The sequence below is a fragment of the Aplidium turbinatum genome, chromosome 17 (genome assembly GCF_918807975.1).
Source record: "Aplidium turbinatum chromosome 17, kaAplTurb1.1, whole genome shotgun sequence".
Taxonomy (NCBI): domain Eukaryota; kingdom Metazoa; phylum Chordata; class Ascidiacea; order Aplousobranchia; family Polyclinidae; genus Aplidium; species Aplidium turbinatum.
In genome coordinates, this window is record NC_137488.1 from 3,483,245 (window position 1) to 3,502,819 (window position 19,575).

The following is a 19,575-nucleotide window of genomic DNA, read 5'->3' on the forward strand; positions in this document are numbered from 1 at the left end:
CAATCCTGTTTGAGCCTCATTTTGTCCGGTGGCATTTGGCTTCCAGTCCAGATGCTATTATAGCGACGTCCACGGTTAAACCATCCGGGGGTAACGAGGACAGTTGGGAATGAGAAGACAATCCGAAATTAATGTTGTGTTGTCAGATAAAAAATAAATAGTATATTTTGCGGGATAAAGGTTGTTAAACTGATAAACGTTGTCTAAGCAAAAAGCACCGACTTGAAGAGTTAGAAGTATCTCTTAGAGACCACCCTTGGTACGGTTGAAGTTGGAGAAATTTGAACAAAATTTAAAGATTTTTTAGTTAGTGTCTGGCAACACTACGGCACACCCTAGCACAAATCTCATTGTATGTCGTCATTTAACATGAATATCAAAGATAAAGAATATACATCCAAACCGTAAACCATGTATTGCAGTTGGCTTTGTTTTTAATAAGTTCTTTTAGTTTCAATGACAGTTGGGAATTATGTTAAAATCTAAGGACGGAAAGTGGTATAGCCAGGGCCGTTGAAAGGATATTTTGGGACCGGTACAAAATGAGATCATTGAGGCCCAAATCAAGGTACATCTACGAAAAAACACCGTATAGGCTATCTAAAGAATGCGTGACCCGGGTCTAAAAGTGCACCCCTTGGACCTCCTTGGCAACACCACTAAGTTTACAAACCCAAACTAAGTGTTCTCTAATACTGCACCTCCTCGCAAAAGTATAATAAGATCTATAGTCATAATAATAAGCTTTTAGTTAAGAAAAACAAAATTTCCAAAAACTTTATTATTAACTTTTACGCACGGATATCTATACCTACGTGATCGGAAACTCTATTCAGTGCTAGCCTATCACGTTACTACGACCACAGACGAATTAACAAAATAAAGTACCGTTTGTATGAACTAAAAACATATTAATTCGATTTCACATTATTAATAATGTAAAATGTACTCTCACATCAAAACATGAAAGTAACTGTAGAACGACGAATCCAAGGATCAAAGAATGAATGAATGCAAAAAATCAAAAAATCGCCTTCTCTTGTTCTGTAGCACTTTGCGTAGTCTACTGCAAACCGGATCAGAAGTAAAGAAATGTTCAGTGACGAGTGAAATGTGCTGTCGTATCATTGCAGACAGACCAATCCAGTACGAAAGCAATACGCTTAAAATCTCATAAAAACTAAAACCAATAGCCAGGGGCGAGTTTAACTGATGGAGGGCCCGGAGCACTTTTAGATCGGGGGAGGGGGGCGTGAAAAAGTGCCCCGGGCCCCCCATCAGTTAAAATCGCTCCTGGCTATTGGTTTTAGGGCCCGAGCTACTGCACCTTCTTCCCCCCTAAATCCGGGCCTGCCAATAGTCGGTCTGGAAATTGTTTTTTGGGTGGCAATTAGATTGCTATACGACTGCACAAATAAATTACAAAGACAATAATCAAACAAGACAAGCGTAGACCCTACAGTGTGCAGCAGGAAAATTGATTGTAATAATTTTCTTTGTCCGTTTACTACTTGCTGTCCTTTGAGGTCAATTTGTGTGAACCTTTACCACAGCGGCGCGCTAAGAACAGTGACCCTACCAGTATTATAAAGTGGTTTTAATTCCACAGTTTCCAATCTCGTAGTTGTAGATCTTGCACGCTTGGTTGATCAAGCTCAACGTAGAAGACGTATTTTGGTTCGCCATGAAGTCCATTCCTTCACTGCACAGGGATCGTGTAATTCACACGTATGGCTAATTTGTGAAGGAAAGTTTATTTTTTGATACTCAAAATAAAAACAGTACATCACTTATCTTGAAGATATTTTTTCACATGCTTGATAAACAGGTTGTAAAAGCACGGTAGAGTAGTTTAGATGTTTGGCAGTATTCATGACAAAGCGTTGTTGTCAGTCAAGCAGTCGTGAAAAAATTACCTGACTTTTTTGCGTTTTTGGCGTGATGTACAGTAGTAGACATGCTGGGCTTATTGTTGGAGATGCAGAAAGGCAAACTTTCCCCTCTCACCTCAGAACCCTTCTTTTGGTGTATCTTACAACATAGCCTAATTATGCATCAACTTAATGATACAGATTTTAAGGAGTTGAGGATAAAATATACCCTTTGACTTCTCTATAAAAACCTATTATAAAATAATAAATATGATAATGAACAAACTAAATATTAAGTTTATAAAAATTTATGTCGGCAAGTAATTAATGGATTGTGTAGCCTACCATTATTAGAAATTCCCTGACCCAATCGTAGAATCAGACTCAACAATGGGACGTTTTCAGTCCCTTTTAAAAACTGCACATTATTTCCAAACCATTAGAGATAGTGAAATCCAACCAAGTCTTATTTGCAAAGAAACACATTGGCAGAAGTGAAGTAAAACAAATATATTGCCCTTTTTTTACCAAATTTTGGTTACAAATTAGCAAAACGTCAAATTTGTCCCATTGGTGGAGATTCTCTCTACAATTGAAGGAACCTTCGAAACAGTGTTAGCCTACTTTGAGCGAATATCTTTTTGAACAGGTTGCAATATGGTGTTTGCGGAGCGCTTGGAGATCCGTAAGGTTACGCAAAGGAGTCCGTGAGTGTCTTAATATTGGCTGCATGCAGTCTACTTTAATTCTCCATTGCTTGCGCAACAGAGGAAGAGAATAATAAAAAAAAAATCAAAAATAAATCACAACAGACTACCACTATACTCGACAGCCCATCATCAGTTTTCTTATTTTGTCTGCTTTCATACAGACCTTTTTCTTGGACGTTCAAGTTTCGCATGTTTAGTTTTAAAGACACTTTATTTCATTGAAATTGCCAGCAGCTGTCATATAGGCCTAGCCTATATATCCAATTGCGGGTCCATGGAGTGGCACTTGGTCACGGTTTGTGCTACCAGCCTTTGCAGCAACGACTATGGCAGCGGTTTGGTTGTCTGACAATGAATCGAAAGTCGAACAGCTTGTGGTGCAAATTTCTCCAGTGGCCATAATTGCTTTTGAAAATGCCAATACAATTGTTTCTGAACTAATTAATGACCTGCATTCTAGAACGTTGTTTCTGTGTGTGCATTTTAGTAATGTACAGATGCAATTTATTTGCTGAGCTTTATTTTTACACAGAAAATTTTGTCCGTGAAGCGAAAGTGCCGATATTGAAGCAACAAATTTTCTTTGAGAGTGTACAGTACACTGTAGGCCTACAGTTCTTTCTTATTTGCGCAGCTTATTTTTTTTCACTCTTACAATTTGACAAGGATATGAAGCAGCAGAAACGCAATGCACTAATTTTTCTGTATTATCTTACAGACAAATGAACTAATTTCTTGCTCCATACTAATTTATTATTGTACAAGTTCAAATTTTTAGATGACGCTATCATGACTTTTATGACGGCATCTTGACATCATCTTTAGAAATGAATTTGAGGTCTCTGTGTCGTAGACTAGAGCCACTGAGAAATTTCAAAAGATGTATATAGGTTGCCTGAAATAAGCAAGATGCCTTTTCACCACTAGTGGCGATGTGTGTTGCCTTTTAATTCTCTCCACATGTTCTAAAATGCTGCCAAATATCCACAAATTGATTTACACTGGTGAGCTATCAGAAAGGCATTGGATGAAAGTGTTTTTTGTTAAAATGAAACGTTCAACCATTAGAATCATGGCTTAACAGGTCAAAATGGGTGATTTTGGCTAAAATAAAATGTTTAGGGTTCTTGAGGCAGGGTATCCCATCGTGTGAAAGTGAAATGGTTATCATTTTTGAATTTTTCTTGGTCAAAACCATTGTAATCAGTGCAAGAAACTAAAAAATTTAAAAACTTTTGAATTTTGAACAGATCGAAAGTTAGGCCTACATAAAACCAAAACAGCTGAAGAATAAAAGAGGCCCAGGATGCTTGGTTCAATGGTAGGCTTCGGTTTGTCAATGAATACCTTTCACATAGAATACGACAAAGTACTTGTCTAATGCTCATATTAAATCTGAGGTGTACGCCGTACTTAGAAACAAACATTCGACATCACACTGCTGAGCTACCAGTAAACAAATGTTAAAAAGAATATTGCATATCACACTGCCTCTGTCCGCTGTATGAGCGAAAGTATTGCATGGCTAATGACAGCACGAACTTGATTAAAAAAATCCTCATTTGCTTTTATAGTAATAAACGTTCTTACCGTTTTTCAACAGCCTAAACCAGTTTGTTGGAAAAAGACGCATTGCTTTCAACCCTCAACACGAGGAAGGAAAATAATGATGATAAATCGGCAGCATATACGTACTAAAATCCCAGACAGCCACTTTATGTGGTCCAGATTTTAAAATACTGTAATAATAATCTGACCAGATAAAGTGGTTGTCTAGGATATTTTCGGGGTAGTTCGCCATTCCTGCTGGCCTATTATTACATTATTTCATAATGGCGGCCTTGTTCGTAACAGCCTTAGGAAAATCAAAACTTTCAAGTATTTTCTATATGCTGCTAACTTTTCAGGATAAAGAAGAGGATTTGTTAAAAATATAATGTTGACGTCTTTGCTCTTCAAACAATGTTTATTGCTTCAAGTTGCAACACTGGTCTTCTGCACTGAAATATTACGTGGTGAAATACTCGGTGAGGAAATTGTTTCGTTTGTCTTTTAAGCTTTCATTTCAGCTTTAATTTTGTGTTGCTTCATATTGATGAGAAGCTGTTGTTATGATTGAAGGTCAAGTTTAATGTGATTTTTTTTTCTGACCATCACAGAGACAATATTACATGCCAACGGCGAAGGTCTAAACCAGGGTTTTTCATGAATCAAAACAAAAAGCTGTTAAACTTGATCTCAAAGCAGTTTGAGCATAAACAAGTGCGTTGGCGTAAAAAGACACAATCTTTGTTTAGGCCTACAACGATTTAGTCTTCCTAAGCTTATAAGCACAAACATTGGTTTGCATTATCAGGTGTGTCTTCATAAATTTAGGTGAAAATTCACTAGTAGACTGCATAGTCGTCTCTTTGTTAAAAATGGGAACTTTTGCATTATATCTCAAAGTACATGGTCAATTGCTCCAAAAATAGAGAAAAACTGTAATTTGTGACAAAAAATTTGTGACAAAAAATGCCCCTGAATCTATAATTTCCAAAGTTAAAGCAAAGGCATGTTCCTTTTAAGGGACGCTTTTCCTTTTTTGTACTGTATAATGCCTGTTTGAAAACCAATCTATGATGAAATACGTTTACGTAATGCTGTGATAGCAAATATTTTAATTTTGTAAGACATTTCTTGATTTTTGATTTTGAAACGCTGTCAATTATGTTTCACTGCATAAAATTACTAGCCTTTGTCGAGACGACCCACCAGATCGCGGCGTATGAGTGTATTTCAGTTCATGCAACAAAGGTATGTCCAGCGCTGTGTAAAAAACATGATTGTGAAAAATGATTTGAATTTGTTAAAATACAAGCTTGAAAAAAAGGAAAGAATTTGTCACTAAGCTAAGACATAACAATCATCTGAGAAGGATCTAAAATACAAGAAATTGAATACTAGCAACACAAATATGTATCAAAACTCAAAAAAAGTGAAGCGGTGTATCAGCAGTGCCGGATTAAGGGTCAGCTGGCCTGAAGGCACATTTTATAAGTGGCCCGAAAATCAGGGTTGCCAACTAAAAAATTAGAATTATCAGTGTTGCCAAATCGTTGTTGCAACTATAACACAGGGTAACATGCAAAAACTTGGTCATATATGCCTAACTAAATAACAACTTTGGCGTTTTTGCTATTGAAAACGCGTTAACTAGTTTTTGGAGGTTAATCTTACGGAGTAGATCGCTTTCAATACACAAAAAGTGCCAGTGTATCAAGACGTTGTTGACACATTGTTGATCGTTTATCGACCGTACAACGTTTGTTTCGTTGCGTCACCTAACGGAAATGCGAATTTTTAAAAACATCAAAAAGGAAGTGGCAACATGTTTCAATTCGTCTTTTTTTAACGATATTTGCAACCTTTAATTCATCTGGAAAAACAGAGCTATTAAGATAAATACTTATTAGTTTAGAAAATAATTATTTTGAAAACATGACTAAATTTCTACTGATTTTAAAGTGGCCTGGATTTTTGACTGGCCTGTAGGCACGTGCCTAATGGTTAATCCGGCACTGTGTATCAGGTGCCGAGTGTTGAATGCCATGTTTCAACGTTAGACAGGGCGCCCGTTCGAAACCGCTCAAAAGCATGTGGCTGTTTGTTTTTGTTTGTTTGTTTGTTTATCTTTATCCTGCATTGCGGGAAAGCGGACTTGAGCGCTATGCATCGGTGTACGCCTTCCGGCATACACCTGACCCACGCTGCAGCCGACGGCAATGTCTGTTTCCGGTTGTCTACTCTACTTATGACTTAAATTTGGTACTACCCATTACTCGAAATCGATCACTGGGTAGAGGCAATTATCGTAAAGTTTCTTGCCCAGAGAAACAACAGCAGTGCGGGTGGGTGGAGTTGAACATGCAGGCTCTCGACTGCGAACTCAACGCGCTAACCACTCGGCCACTGCTGCCGACTGTATCTTTGGCAAAGACACTTAAAGACATGCGGTCGTGAGTGGCGCCCCTTTAGCTACAGCCCTAGATTTCTCTCATGTTTGTAATCAGCAAGTCTCTCTAAAGAGAAATGCTGACGACCCTTCTTAGGACCATGGCCTGCTACACTGAACTACACAAGATGCTGGTTATTCAAATTCAAATTATTTCTTAACGCAACTTTGTTCGAAAAAATCGCACATTCTAATTGGCGGGAAATTACGTTTCGCTGAAGTCCGATGTTAAGAATTAAATCAACTCTGATTGGGCTTATGAATCACTCTTGGAAACCACCATCTCATCCGAAACTTTAAGACAACTCTCTACTCTCATTGCACTGCGCTGAAAAGATCTGTAAGGTCGAATCATTGGCCACTGGCCACAGCTAACAATGTCTTTGCAGACAGTATTAAAAAAATAGTCAAAAGTTATGTTCGTTTCACTTTGTGTGGAGCTACGTGCAATTGAGAGGTTACTAATATTATTATTTATTCACTTGTTAATTTATGCATATCAATTTTTATCCTCTGTAGATCCTTCTCTTGTATCATGGGCCAATCCTGCAAATGTTTGTTGGTACACCCCTTCATTTTCTTTAAATATTTTAACGACTGCCGCTTGAGCTTTCTATTGTTTGTTTATCCCACAGAATCTGATTTTTATTAATTGAGCCGAATTAATAAACTTAATCTATTATCTGAGTGAAATCATAAAATGTCACAAGTTATGATTCTACTTCAACGTCTTCAGATGCACGAGACGCCCCAAACTGTGATTGGTTTAGAAATTTGTGTTTTAGTTTTTCCGGTTTGTGGAAACAAAAACTTCCTTCAAAAGTACAAGGAATAAATACGTTTTTGATATCATGACTTTTTTTACTTCTCACTTTAGAAAATCAAACCAAATACAATGCAGATTGATGTCTGGGTCCTGTTATGATCAATACGAGAATTAAGATTCTTGAAGTTGAATGTTAGAAATGATACGCAATGATTTTTCACTTCTTCTTCGTTTGAACTTTCTTCGCCACTCCAGGGGTCGAGGGGCTCTGCCTTTTACCTTTCGCTGAATATACAGATCTGAGCCCTTAGTTTCTCATCGTTCATCGGATATTCTGATTTTATCTTTCATTTTCACTATTTTTTAACAAAACCTGCACGCTGCAATAAAATTTGTTATTGTCAGTTAATCTTCCCTGCTGATAGATTTGCTAAACCATTGTTCGTTTCAGATGTCGAAAATTGCAAAATACTCTTCTTCAACGAAATAGAAATTCCTAAAAATAAAGTAATAAATTGTAACCAAGACGATTTTTTGGAACGTCACACTGCTGAAGAATATCGCGATGAAAAGGAAATCAATTATCCATATACGGTAATAATAATTTTGCTTAAAATCATTCAATATCTATTGGAAAAAATAAATGATTAAAAAATATTTATTGTTTTGCTATTTCATATTTGAAGCAATTTTAACGACCATCAATGGTCTAAAGCTTCAGAAAAGATGTTTCCATAGATTAGAGCCAGAGTTACGTTGCGTAGTGAGTAGACAACTTAAGTTCCACAAGCGCTCTGGTTAGCATGACTCTTCCAAGAAGTACATTGAAAAAGAGTGAACTGTGCAGCTTTTGCAATTAGGATACAGTGATGTCAAAGGTGTAGTAAAAAAAGTTATTCTTTGCCAAGCAAGGGGTAGTCTTTAATTGTTATAGTAAAATCATAGATCAAAATCAAGTGCATTTAAACAATAAACTAATTTGTGTCAAAAATCATATGTAGGGCCTACATGGTTTTTACAAACACACAAATCAATGTGAAATTTTAGTTGGTTTGAAACGAGTGCTTGAGAAAAACAACATTCCATTACATCGAAGATGGTATGATGCAAAGTCAACAAGATGCAAAAAAGCTAAACAACTCTGCAGTAGAACGTTTGTTTAGAGATGTTCAAACAAAAACACTTTTTAACAAAGATAGATTTCATTGCAAACATTCCTTTGTCATGGTTTGTTTTTGAAATCAGTTTAGAGAGCATGATTAGGTCAATTGACGATTCCTTGACGAGCTCTTTTTGTTATCGATTCGAGTTCAGAGCGAAGCAAAATTTGTTTAATTTAAAATACACATTTAAAGACGCAGTAGCCTATCAGACTCCAGTACATGATTGCCATACTCGCATTCCCTTCTTCAATCTCCCCTTTCAATCATATTCTCTTCACTCCAGTCATCTTAGACAATAACAACAACAATCACTTTATTCTGTGTCCATTATGACAATTTTGACAAATAGCCTATAATTTTATTTTCGTCACTTTTTAAGCATTTTTGGCGCAATAAAGCTTTTTAATTTTTTATTTATTTAAGGTGCACACTTTGTATGTAACATAGCTGTAGGCTAACCAAATGTCGCTTTGTAACTAAATTTATCAATTTAATATTGGATTTGGGTAGAAGGTTTGGTTTAAAATTTAAGTTAGCTTACCATTCAAAAAAAAATCATTCACAAACACAGAAGACTTTCAATAATTTATTTATTGAAAATTAGTATAGCCTAGTATGGTGTAGCGTTTCAGCAGAATAGAACATCGAAAATGTATCTGACGTGTCCTCATCTTTACTTCACCTACAGTATAGTAGGCCTATAGTATTTTTATGGCACGTTTCACTTTATAGTCTGTCACCATTAACACTGGAATTTATCAATTTGTTATCAATTGGCTATTTGAGTGAGCAGTGTTTACTTCGGAATATTACATTATCTTGTTTCTCGGCAGCCGATTTGTAGCAAGAATTGACAGCGATAGACACGTGTTTCGCCCATGAGGCTGGGCTCATCAGTATCGCACCGTATTCTAGCCACAAATTTATTCGACCACCGCTTTACCAGTCTGTACTAGTGAGTGCTCACTGCTCAGCCTTGTGCTGATAGCCGGGAAGAACGCCCCTTTCTTCACAATACATTATCTTGTTAGTTCTTTTGGACACAAAAAACGTTTTATTCTCGTAATCCACATCTGAAACTATGCATGCTAACATCATCGGTTAGGTGAATAAAATGGGGTTGAGCGAGCAAAGCGACCGATAAAATTTTGCAAAATTAAAAAAAAAAACTACATATAAAATGTTACCTGTAAAATTACAAGTCGAAAATCGTATGTGTAGGCCCTTAGACGGAAGTGGGCCCCCAGCCGGGGGTTTGGGAAGCAATAAATACGGCCTTGTATGATTTAAGCTATTGATTATCGAGCTTCTGTAGCATTTTTTTACTTTTATAAATAGTCAAAAAGCATTAAACAGACTAAAGTGAGTGGGCCCCTAAACGGCAGGGGGAACCAACTGGGAGCACGAGAGGTAGTTGACACGGCCCTGTATGTAATAACGCAACAAACAAAGTAAATAGTTACATTTTTATAGTAAACAAGTATTGACTAGCAAGCCTATCGTAAAATGGGTCTAATGAGTTGTTTGAGACAAACATCCATCGGTACTTAATTTAAACAGATCACTCGTGCCTTGAATATAACTTGACCTCCTATCAATCATTAGGCCTCCTATTAATCAGTAGGCCTATATTGCTTAACTAGATTTTATTAGTGAAACACTAGCTTTGACAAACACCCGCTCAGTGATCATCATCATCATCGGCCATGCCTGAATAAGTCGTCGGCTACCGTGAGTCTCCACAACGATCAAGTGTCCACATTTCTTATTAAGTTTACAAAATCTTGGTTTGTCTATGTTAAAAGATTTTTAAAGATATCCAAACGTGGACGCCCTTGGTGTCTCTGACCAAGAAGTCGCCCCATCATTGCCAAGTGTTCAATTCCGCGTTTGCAGTAGACATGCCCGATAAATGTCATTTGCTTTTTTTCGATAGCTGTGATGAGCTCCAGGGGTACACCCAGAGCGTCTCCACACTTCTTCGTTAGTAATCTTATCCATCCAGTTAATTCCCATCATTCTCCGTATAAACCAAATTTCAGCACTGTTGATCTTCTTTTCTATTTGTAGAACTAACCAAACGTACAAATGTAAAATTCTTATTTTAGTGTACAGTATAGAGAGACTGAGTTAGATTCCAGTACTTTGGCCATTTTGATGAAAGCTTGCTTGGATTGTGCAATTCTTAATTTTACATCGCTCCAGCATCGACCATTCGAAGTTACTATAGAACCCAGATAGTTGAAACTATTTTCTTTTGAGACTGTTGTATTCTGTATTTGGATTGTGCATACCGGAGTTATTTTCTTTGATGAGATAGTCATGCTGAAGGTATTCGTTGCATTCAAATTAAGTCCAAGGTTCTCACTTTGACTATGTGGAGTAAGTTTTATAAACTAGAATTGGATGTAGCGATTAATACAATGTCGCCTGCATATCTTATGTTGTTGAAGTGTTGTCTACCTACAGAGATACCCTTCTTCATCTAGATGTCGCAAGATCATTTCGCGGTAGAGTGAGAAAAGATCAGGTGAGACTACGCACCCCTGTCTAACACCTCTCCGAATTTGTGTCCACCTGTTTAGATCGCCATTTACCCGAACTGCTGCTGATTGATCCCAGTAGAGATTTCTGAGAAGTCGGAGATCTTTACCATCTGTGTCCAAGCTACCAAGCATCTCCATAAGTGGCTCTTGTCTAACACGGTCAAAGGCTTTGCTGTAGTCCAGAAAGCAGAGGTACAGGTCTTCCCTGTGTTCTATCGACCTCTGAGCAAGTGTCCTGATTAGGAATGTGGCGTTTCCAGTTCCTTTGTCTTTCACAAATCCGCATTGCACATCTGAGATTTCGGGATTGATACATCTGCGTAGTCGATGAAGTAAAACGGTCAGAAAAATTTTGGTGACATGACTCATTGGACTGATTGTGTGATGTAGTTCGCAATCCGTCGCCCCGGGCATCCTTGGTAACGACTGATTTTAAGAGGTTCTTCGGAATTTTTCAGCTGTTATAAAACCCATTCGCTATTTCAGTCAACTTTTTTATACTAAAATCGTCTAGAGCCGAGGGTTTCTGTATGCACAAAGCGTTAAGTCCTGGAGCTTTTTTCAACTTGGCTTTCTTTATAGCATGACGTATTTCACTTTCCAGAATCGGTGAACCATCCATCTCTTTCGATATCGCTGGCTTGTTTCCAAGAGCATCGTCGAACAAGTCCTTGATATATTCGACCCATCTCTCAAAGGTTTCACCCTTCTCCAGCAAGATGCTACCATTCTTGGCTTTGATGCAGCCTGTGCAAGAGTGCACAGAGTTTTTTTGCATCTTCTTTACTTGGACATGAGCAATGGATGGTCTACGCTCAATCTCGTCACACTGTTGGTTTCACCATCGTTCTCTCAGTTGCTTACATCGAATTTTGATTTCCTTGTTTAGTGAGTTGAAACTTTTTAGATCTTTCCTCGATTCTCTTCTCTCATCCATGAGCTTTAGAACTTCGTCGGTCATCCATACTTGATTAGCAGCTTTTGCTTTGTGCGGTATAACTGCTTCAGCTGATTCTGTGATGGCAGTATGAAGAGCTGTCCAGTTTGAAGACAAGTCGTCCGTGCTTTCTTGATTCATAGTTGGGTCACACAGGGCAGCGTACCTGTCCTTGACCTCCACGTAGTCGGATTGTAATTGGGAGTTTGACAATAACTGCTCATAGTCTAATTTTGGAGAGTTATGTTGTTTGTTTATTGAGTTCTTGCGTAGTTTTACCCGGAGCATGGCTACCACGGGGTTGTGGTCGCTGTTACAATCTGCGCCCGGGTGCGCTCGACAGTTCGAGATAGCGCTTCTGAAACGTTTGTTTATAGTGACATAGTCAGTTTGGTTCTTGATATTGCCTGCGACGCTTCTCCATGTCCAAAGTCTTCTCGGGTGATTACGGAACCATATGTTCATTACAATCTGTTCGTTCGTATTACACCAGTTTGCCCAGGTTTTGCCAGGTTCATTCATGAAACCAAGGCCATACCGCCCGATCCCATCGCCATATTTTTCTTAAATAATAATCAAACTAATAATAGCAATGTTATGGTTTTACTGTACTTATTGTCGCTCTACAACTTTAAGGTTATTTAGCGACAGGACTTATTTTTAATTTTGGATCAGGTTTACGACGTCATCACATCATTACCAAACGTATTCTCACTGTGTTATGCAAGAAAGAACACAATTGGTAGGCCTTCGTTTTTAGAGTTTTTGGTTTGATTCAACCTAGAAATGACCTCAGATCTACCAGCACCAGAATTGAAGGCGAAACTCCTCAGCTTTTGAGCTGGTGGTTTTCAGGACAGAACGCATGAACACGATATGAAGGCTACAGTAGGCTACTGTATGCAAGAAAAAAAATCATTTGATGAAAGTTTTGCTTTAGCTTAATTTAAAAAGGAAATCATTTTTTTTTAAACAAAATTGTTTTGAGTCGAAATAAAGAACAAACTACAGTAAACTTCGACTGAAACAATTATTTTTCAAACAATTGTGGCAGGCTTGCCACAAACGAATGTCTTTGCATTTACAAATCAGAAAATTAATAGTTCCTCACAAACTGCTGGTCTCAGCGCACGCCACTAGCTTTCTCAATATGAAAAATAATTTCTGGTTTCGAGCTATAGGACGGTGTTGCCTGAGTATATTCTTATGAAATAGCCTACAATGAAGAATGGCAAATGTTTAGAGCAGATTGTAGCTGTTGTATGTAACCGAATACGCAGACATTACAATAGCGTTTTTTGTCTTGTGAAAAAGCTTAAAAATACACTTTGCAAACATAATTTGTAGTGCATCGCTACTCATCGAAACAAAGTCATATTGGATTTCTACAACGACACAGTGGGCATTTCAAAGGATGGTGACTTCTCAAGTGGAACCTTTCTTAACCTCAATCTTTCAGTTCCAGTTGGCACCCAACTTATTTTATTTGCAGTGAGTGTTTGCTTAAAAAGAAGGGACTAAATATGCATTAACCATTTGTTTCTTTGTCATTTAAATGATTTCAGTTTGTGAAATTTATGTTTTGTCAGCTTAGCTGACTCCAGTGCAGTAAGGCAAACCGGGGCGTGTTGTCACAGGTTTGGGGTTTTTCGATTTGTGCTTTTGCTATATACAATGCAAGTGATTTGATTATATCATTCGTACGCTGTCCACTTACACTTCCTTTTGCCACTAGTTAAACTTTTTAATCGCAAAAGAATTTCAAGAAAATTAAATTTTTGTAAAAAAACAACATTGTGTCAACACGCGCCAGCACGGGGCGTGTTGTCACAAAGCATGGAGCGTGTTGTCACAATGTTTTTTTTTACAAAAATTTAATTTTCTTGAAATTCTTTTGCGATTAAAAAGTTTAACTAATGGCAAAAGGAAGTGTAAGTGGACAGCGTACGAATGATATAATCAAATCACTTGCATTGTATATAGCAAAAGCACAAATCGAAAACCCCAAACCTGTGACAACACGCCCCGGTTTGCCTTACAAAATCAAATTTTATTACGTGAAATTTACACTTATAAACAAGTTGAAATTAATTCAACAACTGCTTTGGGTCTTGTTTCCTTGCCTTCACATATCAACCAAGAGTTCGGTAGTTTATGCCAACTTTTGCTTCTGCTTCTCGTAAGCTGTGACCATCATCACAGCTGTGACAACTCGCCCGACGTACGCAGTCGGACAAAAGTTTTAATAGCGGCTAGAAAAGGCACGCTGTTAACTTCTAAAGTGTCAGCTATACTCCTAACATAATAAGCTATAAAACTGATTTCATACTTGCGGTCAGACTGCTCTTACGAAAGCGTCACACAATTTTGAAAAATTAGTGAAATTTACATCGATGACCAAATTTTTGATAATAATTGATAATTTTTGATACTATGTTAACCTCAAAATGAAGATGACTCTTAACGAAGCACGTGCTACAAATATAGACTCGAAGCAGTCAGTGCAAGTTCAAAAAAAAATTGCTGTGACAACACGCCCCTTGTGACAACACGTCCCGGTTTGCCTTATAGTCTAGTAGTGTAAAGTAAAAAAGTGATTTAATTGATTCATAAAAGGAGTTAATTTTAAGCTAGTAATAAGAACTGCATAACTACAGTAACTTCACACATGTTGTGAAAGTAAAATTCTCTGTTTTTGGGGACAAGATTAAAACTCCAATACATCACTTTTTATTTGTTTACTATTGTTGTATCACACTGCTTTTTTGTTAGTATTTATACTTTGTTTTTTCGTCACTGTCAGCTACAAACATTGATCTCACATCACAAATATATCGTTCATGCATGCAACCCTACGCGAGGTGTAGCCGCATTTTCTTTTGGGGTGATATGCTTGCATATCACTTATGTAGCTGGTACTTTCTTTCGTTTCTAGCACTAGTTGCTACGTTCATCTGATGAAATTGAAAGTAAAATTAACAACAAACAAGATAGTTTATTGCTTCACTGACGTTTCGCGCACCATGACAATGCGCATCCTCAGAGCGAATAACATACAAAATAAAATTTCACCAGGTTATATACTGCAGTGCGATTGAAGGCAAGAAAAAATAAAACACGCAATATTTTAAAAATTGGCCAATGATGTGTGAGCGGTTACTTTCCACGTTAAATTACGTAAAAACTTCCAACAATAGACATAAAAATTCGAAGCGGTGACGACCAACAGAAAAAGTGCGATTGAAGGCGAGAGAAATAGATCACAATGTTTTAAAGATTGGCTAATGATGTGCGGTTACTTTCGACGTTAAATTACGTAAAAACTTCCAACAATAAACACAAATTCGAAGCACTGAAGACCACTAGAAATTCGAGACAAAATTAGATTGCAATAATGTTTCCAACTGTGTTTAAGTAGGCTTGAAGCCTGCACGTCGAGACAATAATGATTTAATATTTGTTATTCTTTAGGCTATACATTTATAATGTAATTGAAATAAATTCAAACGTTTTCGACACGTACGTGTGTCCTCGTCAGGAATTAAATCTGCAATGTACATAAATGAAAAATCGTAAGATAAATTTGACTTTGCACTACGACTGTAACGATACTCTGGACTGAAAAGCACAAACTGAAACAAATGATAAGCTACAGGAATGATTACGAGTAAATTATGCGGTGAGAAACAGATCACATGAAGTGTAGACTACAGGCATTGGACAAACAATTAGAACAAACACAAAAGAAACGATGAGCCGCAGGCGAATAACTGCCTGTTGAGAGATGGATTGTTACGTTTGATTCTTATAGTAGGGTCAATATAGGAAATATATGGTTTGAACCCAAAAAAATTCCTACAAAAGGTTTTTCAACAGTTTTTTTGTAGCATTTATCATCAAGAATAACATATTAAAAATCTAAAAGAAAAAAAATTTTTGACATTTTTTATTGAAAAAAAAAATCTTGTTTTTCAGCATTTTGTTATTTAATAATTTACTTTAGTAGTCCAGGCCCTAAGGGGAATCTTTAGGCTAAACGTGTTAAACGTTGCTTTTTTGCATATTTTTGCAGTTGGTCAACCCAACTTTGATTTTAGTGGGTGCCGCAACTTTTTGGGTCACGTGATCACCCCCAAATCGGGGATTTCCCCAGAAATCACGTTTCAGCTTCCTTTTTGGCATTTTTGTGCAATCACATATTTGATTTTTGCATATTATAACTTAAAAAGCACACACAAATAAGTGAGACAAAACAAACACAAAATAATTCGATTGATGACGTCATCATTTTTTTTGCTTTTTAACCTATGTTGGTCGTTTGCCGTTGGGTTTAGTTGGAGTGCCGGTTACTAAAACCATTTCACAATTCCCAAAAGTAGTTTCGTCATCTTTTATGACGTTATCATTACACTATCAAGACTAGACAATTAGAAATTCAGGAACCAAAGGCAAGTTTGTTCCAAAAAAAGCGATCAAATACTCTCATTATAAGTTTAGCAATTGCAATTTGCAATTGCAAGCAATACCAATAATACCAGTAGGCTACATTATGACATAATAACGACGTCATCAATGGTATAACCAGAAAAGAAGCCACCAGGAGTGAAATTCCCTTTTAGCTATGCCACTTTAAAATTTAAAATAATATGTAATTATGATCTACAAATCAAATTAATACACGACACCAAATTATGCAATGTCTGAGTCTCAACACTGAATTCAAGATGAAAAAACTAGAGGTTTTCGATGTTAAATTCCTACCATACGTAATTTGATGTTAAAAAAATTCATACGACAAGTTTTTTCAAGTTACAACATAGAATTTAGAAAGTAAAAGCATTTCTTGAATGATCAGTGTGGATTGGAGATGAAACGTCAATGTAGATTGAATATGAAACGTAAGAGATTTTTGGAGAAACATCAGGTCACCTCCATTAAATCTAGTTGTTTGAGAATAGTAGGCCTACTGGTTGACCGCTCAACTTCATTGATCTGTCTTTCTGATAGCATAAGGTCATGTTTGATCCTCTTTGCCTTGAAGATCCTGTTTGAGTGTTTTTGCCGATTGTGAATTAAGATAACTAAACTTAACCAAGTACCTCTCTGCATTCAAGTTGTTTGTCGGCAGGTTTTTTCGTTGGTCTGATACCAGTGTATGGAAAGGAGTTGCTCGAGCAGCATTAAGATCAACACCCTAATACTCAAGCTTGCACTGCAGTTCTACTCCTTTTCCAGCCTGGCTGCACATCTCTCTAAGAAGATGATCAAGATCACTTTATGGAGCATTGTCTTCCATTTTCACATGTCTCCATTCTACATGGTAGTCTGGAAGAGTGTGTGTCTTTTTTTCAGCAAGGTCACTGCAGAGCTGAGGAAGGATGTCAATTAACAAATCCTGGTTTGCTTATTCTACACAGTTAATAAAGGACATTGTCACTCGGCATGTAAAATTTGCAAGTGCTTTGAATCCTGCTATGATGAAATCATTCTCAAGGTAAATTTTACAAGCTCGAACAAGATTATTTAGCGGTGTCTTGGCAAGTAACTGCTTCATGTACGGAATCCAATCATAGACTGCATCTGTCTGACATCCAAGTCGGGTAAAACGTCGCTCTTTGTAGAAGCTAAACGACTTATATACTCCAGCTTCCTCTCAAATCAAATCAAACTGTTCTGCTAAAGTTGCTGTCTTACCATCTCCCTCATGGGCTACGAGCTTTGAAAGAGCTGCCAGAGCAGTTTCAACCACAGATTTGTTTTGCCAGAGGTAGGACTGCAATGCTGGCTCTCTCTTTACAATGAGTTTACGAAAACCAATTGTGTTTTCGAGAGCAGCCATAGCTTTGAGATTGTCTGTATCGAACGGTTCACATGTGTGGAAGCTACAAAGAAAATGATATGGCACATGCTTTGATGCAAGTTGTTCTGCAACACCTATCTCAATCTTGAGATTTTTGCTTGCGGCTGCTGTCTTGAGGGCATCAATCTGCTTCCATAGACGTACTGCAGTCCAGCGAGGGTCATTGGCAGCTACCTGTAGTCTCTTCATCGTCTCAACAATAAAGGCAACTATTTGGTCTCTATCTTCGAATGCAAAGAAAAGAGGACGTAGAGAGATCATCTTACATTCAGTGTAACCATCATCACGACAATTTAAGCTGAGACAAGGCCAATCATTGTCTATCCTACTTCTCTGTGTAGTGTCAAAGTGTAGAGTTACTTTTGTTTTGGGCTTCTTATTTACAAAGGCATTTGCAGCTGCTACTTCATGACAGAGTGCCTTTTTGTGTTTGAAATTATTTATAGATTTAGCTGAAGGCAGAACAATTTCATACAGTTTGTAGTTTGTTGATGATCAAAATAAAATCCACGAAATAAGTTAAAAAAAGTGGGTAATTTTGTCAAACTATATTATAACTCTACACCTAAAAGCTAAAGCCTACTTATTATTGCTTAAACAGATTGCCTGACCCCACAATCATAGGGTAAGACATCACAACCAGGTAAAAATACCCCAAAACGACCAAGTTATCGCTAAAAACGTGATTTTTCGGAGAAAATGGCGGCCATTTTGAATTTTTGCCCAGCACACTTTACTATTGGAACTCAGACCAAAAATTTTGTCATTTTATGTTGAGATAGGCTAAATGGAACACAAAAGACCGTCCCTAAAGCAAAACAAAAAATTGCCTATTTATAGCCCACTGCTAATATTAAATGAATTATTGTCATTATACTGTTTTTGCGGCCATCTTGAAAATGACAACTTTCCAGTGCTCTGATTCTCCTAGATTTTTAATATATTATTCTTGATGATAAATACTACAAAAAACGTAGAAAAACCTTTTGTAGAAATTTTTTTGAGATCAAACCATATATTGACCTAACTATCAAGGCTTCCATGATCTTGGTTTGAAAATCAGTTCTGCCTCGAGAGATGATTTTAAATTGGTCGATCGAGACATTGTCAGTGCACGTTTCACAAGAGGCGATGTGCTCTTTAATCGCACTTTTATTTGTTAGGTTTGGGTTTAAGTGCTCCCAGGCCCTTGTCAACAAATGTATGGTTGACATACCAATGTATGTCTGGTTTATATCACGCAAACAACTAAATTTATACACAACATTCGCAGAAAGAGCAAAGGGGTAGGCGACTTCAGTTGAAAATATTGGTGCACTTTAAATGTTTTATACACAGGATGAATGTCACATGAAAATTTCTTTTTTTCACATGAAAATTTATTTTTGTCACATGAAAATTTCTTCATTTGTTTCAGTTTGTGCTTTTCAGTCCAGAGCGTCGTTACAGTTGTAGTCCAAAGTCAAATTTATCTTACGATTTTTCATTTTTGTATATTGCAGATTTAATTCCTGATGAGGACACACGTACGTGTCGAAAACGTTTGAGTTAATTTTAATTTATTTTATATTTTTTGTGTGTAAAAAAAGTACGTTAAACCCGCTAAGGTTACTCTGTTTTTTTTCTCTATGGTTCAACAAAGCAAACTCTCTACCAAAGCTTTAACATTTATAATGAAGCCATACAATTCTATGTTTGACGCATAGACACCTTAAATAGAAGGACTAG

The 19,575-nt window shown here is 37.0% G+C and overlaps 1 protein-coding gene across 1 annotated transcript in view; it reads left to right on the forward strand.

The window, feature by feature from the left end:
• The first annotated feature begins 4,494 nt into the window (after positions 1–4,494).
• LOC145786695 (uncharacterized) overlaps positions 4,495–19,575 on the forward strand; it is a 42,978-nt gene continuing 27,897 nt past the window's right edge. The window contains exons 1-3 of the mRNA XM_082598411.1: positions 4,495–4,608; positions 7,793–7,935; positions 13,335–13,478. Of these exons, the coding sequence (XP_082454537.1) occupies positions 4,518–4,608; positions 7,793–7,935; positions 13,335–13,478 (378 nt within the window). The 5' untranslated portion in view covers positions 4,495–4,517. The remainder of the gene's footprint in view (positions 4,609–7,792; positions 7,936–13,334; positions 13,479–19,575) is intronic.